The following is a 10,726-nucleotide window of genomic DNA, read 5'->3' as shown; positions in this document are numbered from 1 at the left end:
CAACCTACCTGTGCTCACGGCACCTCCTGCACAGTGATCATAACTGCACTCAACCTACCTGTGCTCACGGCATCTCCTGCACAGTGGATTATAACCCTATCTATGCTCACGGCATCTCCCACACAATGGATCATAACTGCACAGGCCTGGCAGGCTCAGGAACTGATATATTCCTTGCAGCTCTCAAGCAGAGCTAGACTTAGACATGACTACGGATGAAGCAGGGAACCTGGCCCTATGCTGAGGAAGGGAGGCAACATGGAAACCATGTGTGTTGATGGGAAAAAAGAGGAGTAATGCCTGCTGAGCACCTGCCCTTGTCCCTGACTTATGGAGCAGTCTACATAGAAAGTGTGAAGGCAGGTCAGGTCCCAGAAAGGGATATCTGGGGATAAAAACTATACAACAGGCTTTGAAGACTGGTCCACAGTAAGACCCTTCCACCCAACACCCTTAACATGCTGCAGCCAGTACCTGAAGACTGTGGCAGGGGGACCATCGCAGCCTTGAAAAGAGAAAGGCAAAGTGAGACTTGAATGGCCTGGCACAGGTACAAATAGCCCAGGTCGCTCAGCCTAGTAGAGTAGGTTACTTACTGTTTCACCAGGCTGCAGGACAGGGGCTGGGGAAGAAAACAACATGTCACTCTGCTGCCCAGCAGCTGCCGCAGCTCTGCGTGCCCTGAGCACCGGGAGCCTGGACAGCTGCTCACCATTTCTTACCCTGGAAGCTCTTATGCAGCAGGGCCCACCCTCATGTTCTCAGCTATAAGAGCGTCCAGAGGCACTCTGTGGAGTCCCTGTGCCTGCTCTGTATCTGCTGGGGATCACCTACCTATGTCCTGAGTGGGGTCAGGCTCTGGACAGTTCCCCTGAGGCTAGGCAAGTGGAAACTCAGTCACAGGAGGAAGTACCTCTGTCTCTCCTGTAGAAAACCTCAGGAAGTTTACTGGAGCGCTTGAGGTAGAAGAACCCAGCCACAGAGAGGATGAGGCCTGTGCTGATGAAGAGTGTCCCCAGGAAGAGGGAGGCTGCCACATGAGGACCCCCTGCAGGCAAACCAATAGCTGCCAGGAGAGCCTGGGTCTTGGGGGATGGATACCGGTACAGTGTTCCTTGCTTAACCCCTGGGGCCCACCATTCCCCAAACATACCTGAGCCCCGACTAGGGACCAGCCACATGTCAGAGCAAGGGCTCTGCACTCCTCCACAAGCCCAACACACCTCGCCACAGGACAAGGGACATCACAGTGCCCATTCTCTCCTGGACCAGGCTCATTCCTGTGCTCTCTCCATTAGACTGGCCCCAGCCTCCAGCCTTGGCAGCAGGTACTTCTGCTGCAGCTCACTTTGGATACATGCAGTTGCCTCCTGCTCATTTCCATTTGTTTGGGGTCAGGACATGCTAGGGGTTATTCACAGATCAGTGTAACTGCCAACTACGGCAAATATCTTTCTTTTTGTTTGTTTTTGAGATAGCATTTCTGTGTGTGACAGTCCTAGCTGTCCTGGAACTTGCTTTGTAGACCAGGCTGGCCTTGAACTCACAGAAATTCTCCTGCCTCTGCTTCCCAAGTGCTAGGATTCAAGGGGTGTGGGGTGTGCCACCACGGCCTGGCCTTGGGAAGTAGCTTTCCTTTTTTTTTTTTTTTTAGTTTTAAAAAATTAATTTATTTTTAAAAATAATCTTTTCTCATTTTACATATCTATTCCACTCCCATTCCTTCCCCTCCTTCTAATCCCCCACCTTACCCCCACTGCACCTGCCATCCACTCTTCAGAGAGGGTAAGGCTTCCCATGGGGAGGCAACAAAGTCTGATACATTACTTTGAGGCAGGACCAAGGCCCTCCCCTCCATATTTAGGCTGAGCAAGGTATCCCTCAAAAAAGAAAGGACTACAAAAAGCCAGTTCAAGCAGTAGGGATAAATCCTGGTCCCACTGCCAGTGACCATAAAGGCTGCCCCAACCACACACACACAGAGGGCCTAGTTTGGTCCTATGCAGGTTCCCCCACTGTCAGTCCAGAGTCATTGAGCTCCCACTAGCTCAGGTCAGCTGTTTCTATGGGTGTCCCCATCATGGTCTTGACCCCTTTGTTCATATTATCCTCTCTTGGACTGGTCTCCAAAAGCTTGGCCCAGTGCTTAGCTGTGGATCTCTGCATCTGCTTCCATCAGTTGCTGGATGAAGGTTCTATGATTCTTAAGGTAGTCATCAATCTGATTACAGGGGAAGGCCAGTTCAGGCACATTCTCCACTATTGCTTAGAAACAGACAAGATCTCCCGGGAAGTCTCTTTCTTACTGAGACAGACTCCGTGGACCTTGCTCTGACTCATTAGCATTGTGCAATAGATGTGGCTAAAGCCGAGCGGTGGTGGTGCACGCCTTTAATCCCAGCACTTGGGAGGCAGAGGCAGGCGGATCTCTGTGAGTTAGAGACCAGCCTGGTCTACAAAAGCTAGTTCCAGGACAGGCTCCAAAACCAGAGAGAAACCCTGTCTCGAAAAACCAAAAAAAAAAAAAAAAAAAGATGTGGCTATACCCCTACCCTAAACACCATTGTTCTGTGTCACTGACTTCAAGTGCAATTTCTGGTTGAGAGGAGAGATGGGTCCTAAGGCCCATAGGAAAAACTGAGCCCTCTCAGAATAGGACTCTAAGCCTAAGATCCAGCACTGTTGAAGGATGAGGGTCAGAGTGATAAGTCCCTAAAATGACTGTGTCACCTAAGAAGAGGCAGACTTGTACTGGAGCTCGGTCCAGCTTCCTAACCTATGGGGCTCCTCTGCCTTGGGCGTATTCTCTTTACCAGCACCACCCCAGTCCCCTCTCTTGCTTGCCTGGCCACACTGATACTTCAGACATATTCTTCCACCCCTTACTCCCCAGGCCTTCATTTAAGGTGGGCTTGAGGACTCTGGAGATACAGGCATCAGGTAAATAGGGCTTATCCCTTCCTTGAAAACAGATCAGGAGGCATGACTTGTGTGTTTGCAATCTCGTCAGTGGGATGGGCAATGCAATCCCTAGGGCCTGGGGGTCAGAGTGGACTATGTCTGCTGTGGTCTCAGTGATTCAGGATTGGCACTGGTACCAATAACAGCTCTAATTAATGATGGGCCCCATCCCCAGTCCCAGGTCCTAATCAGAGGCACAGTTCTGGATTTATGAATTAAAAGACTTACCAAAATGTGGCTGTCCAGGTGTCCCTGAGCTTCTGTTCATAGGAAACTGCATGCCCCGGCCAGTAACTATGGGAGAGCAGAATTGAGGGGAGGCCTGGGCCATGCCAGGAACCCTACTGAGGCCTCACACATAGTCCGAAAGGGACAGCTGAGGTTAGAGATGAGAAAGTAAGGAGCGGGTCTCACCCACAGCTGTCCTCAGTGAACAGAACACTCAGGGAGGGATCCAAGGGGCTGCTCACTAACAGACAACATTCCTGGGCGAGGTGGGTACCGCCGTTGGAGAGGACAAGTACAGTGGTTCCCTTGGTTTCTCCCCAAATAGGACATAAGGACCCCTGTGAAGTATGGGGGAACTGGGGTAGATAGCTTGGAGAAGACATACGAATTCTGCACTCAGAGCCATTGTATTTCGGGAGGGTCCCGTTCCAGCAGCGGACACAGCTAGCACTCCCATCTGCATTCCAGTGCCTGTAGCAACCTGTACCAGTCAAAGTAAGTCAAGGTCATCTCACTGTCTCCTGTAAGCTTTTCTGTATTATGAACTGGTAATTTTCAACTCAAGAACATTAACATGATGTGGAAATCTGTAGGCACAGGCTCCAATTCCAGAAAAAGAAATAAATTCAACAGAAAGCATAGAGTTTTCAACCAAATTCATTTCTTTTCTGGATGCCTCAGGAGACTATTCAAAGAGTACTTAGCTAAAATGAATGGGTATCATGTTAAGGTCCAGCCTTACCCACCGGAACCATTTCCTCCAGGATATATACACAGGATGCTGCCGACATACGGCAGTGCACCCTCACTTGGGCCTCTACATTGGGACGGGGGCACACTGGCTTGTTTGTTGTCCCTGTGCTATTTCCCAGGGTCTCTGTAGCAGGAGATGTCTATCCAAATGTCTGTCCAAGATTGGCACTGACCAAAGCTACACCTTCATTCTGAGAGTGACCTAGCCTGTACTGGCCAGTGATTTGTGGACAGCTGTTTCTCCTCTGACAGGGTATCCTGAAGGCCATTTTATACCTTTACTTCTAACATCCCCAACACAGAAGATGAGCATACACGGCCCACCAATGTTGATGGGGTACTAGAAGACACAGCTCGATATTGGGCAGCATGTAGAGCTAAACCATGGGTCACTGGACCTTAATAATGAAGGTTATAATGTCTGACCTGAACAGATGGGTTGTGATGAGACAGAAGCCTTTCTGTGGTGGCAGAGATAGTATCAACAGCAATGGACAAACGGTCTAAGAAGGACATCAGCCCATTCCAATTCTACCAATGCTGTGGGCAAAGAAAATCACACAGGAACAAAGTCCAAATGCTCAGCTCTACTTGGGTGGAAGATTTCTGCTCAAACATGGAATCATAAGATGAGGAACAGGTCTCCTAAAGTGGCCTAACTTTATTCCTCTTATCAATTTAATACATAAGTAGATCTCAGGAGAGGCATGTATGTCTACTAAAGGCAAGACTAAGGAACATGGGGTCCTCAATACAAAACCCAGCACCAAGAGTAAGATTCTCAACAGGTATAGTAGTGCATGTCTTCAATTCCAGCTCTTGGGAGACAAAGGCAGGTGGATCTCTAGGAGATCCAGGCTAACAAGACTACATAGGGAGAACTTGTTTCAAAACAAAACAAAAAGAGTGAGATTCTCCCCAGAATCATCCTTTACTACTTTCCTGTGTTGCGATATAACTGACTCTATTGTGGACAGATGCTGGGTTGTTCAATTACATGCACAGAAAGAGGGTGGCCAGAAAGTCATGTGGAGCCCTGAAGGCCTATGGGGCTCTTATGTCTTCCCACACAAACTTAGTTATCTCCATCCCTGTACCTGGGCCCAGAGCCACCTTATTCCAGCCCCTCTGTGACTAGCATTACCTTGGCATAGTAGCCTGCAACCACTGAGCCATCTCTGGGCAATTTGTAGCCCCATGAGACGCCTGGTCCCAGGCTCTCCTGTTAATGTGAAGGGATCCAGGAAAGTACAACTTCCAGAACTTTAGGTTAGAAGGCTGATGAAGGCCGTTTGGCATCTGTGTTGGTTTGCAAGAAAATGGCTCCCATAGGAAATGGTACTATTAGGAAGTGTTGCTTTGTTAGAGTAGGTATGACCTTGTTGGAAAAAGAGTGGGCTTTGAGGTCTCCTATGTTCAAGTTACCCCCAGTGTGGCACACGGTTCACTTCCTGCTGCCTGCAGATTAAGATGTAGAACTCTCAGTAGTTTCTCCAGCACCATGTCTGCTTATATGCTGCCATGACCCTCATGATAATGAACTAGACCTCTGAAACTGTAAGTCAGCCCCAATTAAATGTTTTCCTTTAAAAGAGTTGCTGTGGTCAGTGTCTCTTCACAGCAACAGAAATCCTAAGACAGCATCCTCAGATTTTCTCTGCTCACCACAGAACAACGCCCTCCTTCCCTTGTTACTATACTCATCCTTGGTCCCCATCTCCCCTCTAGTCTCAACATCTTGTCTGTGTCCTCCTTCCACAAACCTGTCAATGTTTTAGGGTACTTTTCTGAGCAGTCTCTCTGGGTTTATGTAGTCTTGAGTGTAATGGAACTCAGGACAGGTACCAAGGAGTACCTCTTGACAAATCAAGTGACAGAGGAGTCAATCTAGTCACCCCCCTCAAGACTGACCAACTTTTCATCACAATCATTTCTTGCCTCAGGACAGGCAAAGACAGTGGGTGGCCCTGACATCATCTTACTTGGGTCTTCCTCTCCCAGAGGCCCCTATTTGCCTTCTCTCACCAGCCCCAACCTCTGTTAGCTGCCTCCAGGAAGCACTGCCTTCCTAGCCTCCAGGAACCTTTTATGGGACAGGGACCTGACCTTTGCCATGCTGATCCTGGGGATGGACTATCCTCTGTGGTGGGGTCATCCTGTGCTCTGAGGCTCGTGAACAGCACCCTGGCCTCATCTCCAGATGCTAGAAGCTTCAATTCATTTGCAGCTGTGATGGACAAAAATGCCTCCAAACATTGCTAGATATCCCAGAGTCAAGATTCCCCACGATGTGCTGGTGAGACAATCCAGCAGTTAAGTGCACTTGTTTTCTTGAAGAAGACCTGGATTTGGTTCCATAAAGATCTGATGCCCTCTTCCGGCCCCTGAGGGTACCAGGTGTGCATGCGGTGCACATGCACACCTAAAGGCAAACATTCACATATAAAATAAAAATAAATAAATAAATCTTAAAAGGGGGGGTACACCTCCAGAGCTTTTAAGTCCTGAAAGTGCTATCCTGGCTTAGTTTTCTTCTGAACCCTGTGCCTCAGCCCACAGGGTCCTGCCTATACCAGACAAGGGTGTGGTTAGGTTGCTCAAGAAGGAAATCCAGGGAGGCCTCCTTTGAGCAACGCCACAGCCTGTGCTGCCCAAGTTCCTCCATTCCCTCAGCTGTCTTGAGACACTGAGGCATGATGATGGGGTGGTGATCAGTCTGCTATTTACTTGTAACAATGACGCTTACCTGGGCCACATAGGCCTGTGCCCGGGCAAGTAGCATTGAAGTCTACCACATCCATACAACACTCGGGTTGCTGGGCCTAGAGGAGAGACATTAGTGAGACAGGTTGGTGAGTGCCTCGCTCATGCCAAGAACAGCACTGGTCACAGCAGGGTCTTAGCTTTCTCGCTACCCATAGCTCCCAAACTCTCTAGGGGCATGTGACATCCCTTCAGCAAGTGAGTACTCCTACCCCACTCCTACTGCAGCCTGTGTTGAAAAAGCACAGGGAAGATTCCAGCCCTCAACATGGAGACCAAACCTGGAAGTTACTGGACAGACTTGGATTTTTCTACAAACACCTGGACTCCATGCCTGTCACAGCACATGAGTCACCATCCAACAGGTCCTTCTCCCACTGTGCAGAGCCTGTGACCAGTGAATATTTGGTGACTGAATAAGCTATCAAATATAAGGCTAGAATCTGGCTAGGTGTGTCCAACACCAGCTACCCAGTCTCCCAAAGGCCAGGAAGGGTAAGACCTAATGAATTCGTGTGAATTGGCCTGGGGCCTGGGCCTCAGACAGCCTGGCATGGTGTGGCACAGAACAAACTGCCCTAATCTAGAATACTTTTGACACTGGAGAGAGCTCAAAGGAAGTCTTTTGGCTATCTCATAAGGCCCTGACAGAGTACTGCCCTCCCTATAGTGAAAGGGTAGGGACAAGAATCTGAACAGCAGCCTAGTTAGTGACCCTCTGTCCAATAACACTTCCTTAGAAATATCCCTCTTCCCCAAACCATAACATAAATATATAGGTGCCCTCATTTCTTTATAGAAACACTCAAGAAATTTAAAAGTTATATTACATTTGCCTTTTCTCTATTTTTTTTTTTTGGTTTTTCGAGACAGGGTTTCTCTGTAGCTTTGGTGCCTGTCCCGGAACTAGCTCAGACCAGGATGGCCTCGAACTCCCAGAGATCTGCCTGCCTCTGCCTCCCCAGTGCTGGGATTAGAGGCGTGCTCCAACACCGCCCGGCCCTTTTCTCTATTTTTAATTTCTAAATTTTATTTATCATTTTTGCTTTGAGACAGGGTTTCATTATGTAGCTTTGGCTGGCCTGGAACTCACCATGTAGACCAGGATGGCCTGAAACTTATAGATATCACTTGTCTCTGCCTATCAAGTGCTGGTCTACAGAAAGAGTTCCAGAACAGCCAGGGCTACACAGAGAAACCTTGTCTCAAAAACACAAATAAAAAAAACCTCAGAACTGTACTGCCTCAGTCTCCTGTGGGATAGGATTACAAGTTTGTGGGTTTTCCTGTGATCTGAATAGTTAACAGGAGTGTCTAAAGGATAACAGGATATAACATGATGAATAAAAATCTAGAACAGGGGGCTGGAGAGATGGCTCAGCAGTTAAGAGCATTGCCCGCTCTTCCAAAGGTCCTGAGTTCAATTCCCAGCAACCACATGGTGGCTCACAACCATCTGTAATGGGGTCTGGTGCCCTCTTCTGGCCTTCAGGCATACACACAGAAAGAATATTGTATACATAATAAATAAATATTTTTAAAAAAATCTAGAACAGATATTGGGGTTCAAGATGAAGATTAGAAAAGCAAAACTGCCAAGCCACGAGTGAAGTCTCACTTCTACCAAGGCTGGGTGACTGCAGAATGAGCCCCGAGCCTCTGTCTCCTCCTGTCTTATATTCCCCTCTAGTGCTGGGATTAAAGGCGTGTGACTCCCTAGTACTGGGACACCTGGATTTGTTTCTGCATTGGTCTTGTGTAGCCCATGGTGGCCTGGAACTCACAGAGATTCATCTGCCTCCGTCTCCCAAATCCTGGGGTTAAAGGTGTGAGATACCAATGTCTGGCTCTAGTGACTTAGTTTTACCTTCTAATCTTTCATTACCCGTGGCAAGTTAGTAAGGGATTCCCCATACATCACCCCATCCTGCCTGGCTTGGAGAGAATAATGGCAGATACCAAAGCTCAGCCCACTGGAGTGTGACTGTCTTTGTTTGACTACTTCTGGTGGGAGCCAGGATGCCTGACCATGCGTGCCTACCAGTCATTAGCTCCTCAGCAAGCAGCAGCTGAGCAGGTAGCTCTGGAGGGTGGCTCTGTAGAGACTCTAGGTCAGCTATAGCAATAGGTAGGTATGGCAGAGAAACTTCTAGAAGTCATAACACAACAGGTGATGGGCAGTGTAGTCATTCCAACACTAGCTGTGGACTCCAACGGGATTCTACCAGGGTCAGGCTAACATCAGTGAACCCGAAGTTCAAAGACCGATATTTTTATGGGATGAGAATCTATTGTCTCTGAGGAGGCTTCAACTTCTTGCCATGGGGCACGGGATCACCTACCTTGCTTTCTGTGGACTTGCTCATGCCTCCTCCCATCAGGAGGACAGCCAAGAGTATGAGACACTGCAGGGTCATGCTGGGGAGCTGACAGGAAGACCTGTAAGACAGAACAGGGCTCAGGGAGGAGGTGCTGGTAAGGGTGGGTGGAGCTAAGAGGGAGATAACCTCTGGAAGGGCTTTAATGGAAAGAGCAGGGCAACCTTTCAGGGACGCAGTGATGCAATCAAAGCACCCTTACCTACTCCTCCAGGGTGAGAACTTCAGACATCAGCTCCTCTCTACCTGGAGATCAGTTGTTAGCATAGCTAGGACTATGAAGAGCTCACAGCTGTACGCTGCTATAGTTTGAAGGCTTAAAACTCAGGAATCAAGGCAGGTGGGCAGAGCCTTGATTGAGAGGGATGACCTGGTATTCCTTCCAGTGATATGCAGTCAGGATTCTGAAAGCAAGATTTCCCAGGATGCACCACTGCCCTAGTGAAGCCCTAATCACATCTTAAGCACTTCTAACAAGATTCGGTTTCCTTGTGTGTGGCTGGGGGTTGGGGTGGACATGGGTTCATTGGGAATTTTCAGTGATACAGTGTTCTGCCTTTCTGAACTTGGGGAAACAAGAGGATATAAAGTCATGGTCCAGAGTAATACCCAAACTTAAAAATGTAGTCACAAGCCAGGGATGGTGGCATGCACCTTTAATCTGAGCACTCAGGAGGTAGAGGCAGGTGGATCTCTCAGTTCCAGACAGCCAGGAATATACTGAGAAACCCTGTCTCAAAAAAACAAAAACCAACCGAACAAAAAATAGTAAGAGTAATAACAAGAGGAAGGATCCAGAGTCGAAAAAGGAGCAAAATATTGCAACGAGATTTAAACCTTAGAACACCTGGTGCCTGAAAACTGCCGACTTAGTGCTTATATGTCTTATTTTTAATATAGAGGAAAACATACCACAGAGCCTTGAGGCAATATCATGTGTACAGTTCTTAATAATTTTTTCCTGTTTTGGGAATAAGGGTTTCTTGTATCCTGATTGACTTTGAACTCAATCTGTATCAATACTACCTTTTTTTTTTCTAAAAAACTTGAAAAAAAATTTATGCATGTGTGTTTATCTGCCTACCATGAACATGCCTGACACCTGCAGAGTCAGAAAAGGACATCAGATCTACTGGAAATAGAGTTACAGATTATAACACTTACAGTTATAAGCTGCCATGTGGGTGCCGGGAATAGAACATAGGTCAGTGCTCTTAACTGCTGAGCCACCTCTCCATCTCTCTCATCTCCTCGTGCCTCTACCACAGAGTGGTGTGATTACAGATGGGCAACATTGGCTGGGGACTGAACCCAAGGCTTTGTGTACACTAGGTAAGCATTCTATCAACCGAGCTACATCCCCATTCCTTTTAATTTTTTGAAATATTATTTTATGTATATGAATGTTTTAACTATATGTATACATGCACATCACATGTGTGCTTGATGCCTGCAGAGATATCAGATCCCTGAAACTGGAGTTATAGACAATTGTGAACTGGCATGTGATTGTTAGAAACCCAACCTGGGTGCTTTGCAAAAACAGGTACTCTTGCCGGGCGGTGGTGGCGCACGCCTTTAATCCCAGCACTCGGGAGGCAGAGGCAGGCGGATCTCTGTGAGTTCGAGGCCAGCCTGGCCTA

At 47.9% G+C, this 10,726-nt stretch overlaps 1 protein-coding gene across 2 annotated transcripts in view; it reads right to left on the bottom strand.

The window, feature by feature from the left end:
• CUNH1orf159 (chromosome unknown C1orf159 homolog) overlaps window positions 1-10,726 on the bottom strand; it is a 22,262-nt gene that overhangs the window by 3,157 nt on the left and 8,379 nt on the right. For both annotated transcript variants that reach the window (XM_005368707.2, XM_013354268.1), the window contains 7 exons: window positions 9,048-9,144; window positions 6,689-6,764; window positions 3,575-3,670; window positions 3,190-3,255; window positions 914-1,048; window positions 597-622; window positions 475-505 (listed from right to left, as the gene is read on the bottom strand). In XM_005368707.2, coding sequence (XP_005368764.1) covers window positions 475-505; window positions 597-622; window positions 914-1,048; window positions 3,190-3,255; window positions 3,575-3,670; window positions 6,689-6,764; window positions 9,048-9,122 — 505 coding nt within the window. In that variant the 5' untranslated portion in view covers window positions 9,123-9,144. The remainder of the gene's footprint in view (window positions 1-474; window positions 506-596; window positions 623-913; window positions 1,049-3,189; window positions 3,256-3,574; window positions 3,671-6,688; window positions 6,765-9,047; window positions 9,145-10,726) is intronic.

This window comes from Microtus ochrogaster, unplaced genomic scaffold (genome assembly GCF_000317375.1).
Source record: "Microtus ochrogaster isolate Prairie Vole_2 unplaced genomic scaffold, MicOch1.0 UNK38, whole genome shotgun sequence".
Taxonomy (NCBI): Eukaryota; Metazoa; Chordata; class Mammalia; order Rodentia; family Cricetidae; genus Microtus; species Microtus ochrogaster.
Note: the sequence above shows the minus strand (reverse complement) of the source record. Positions and strands in the feature narration are given on the sequence as shown.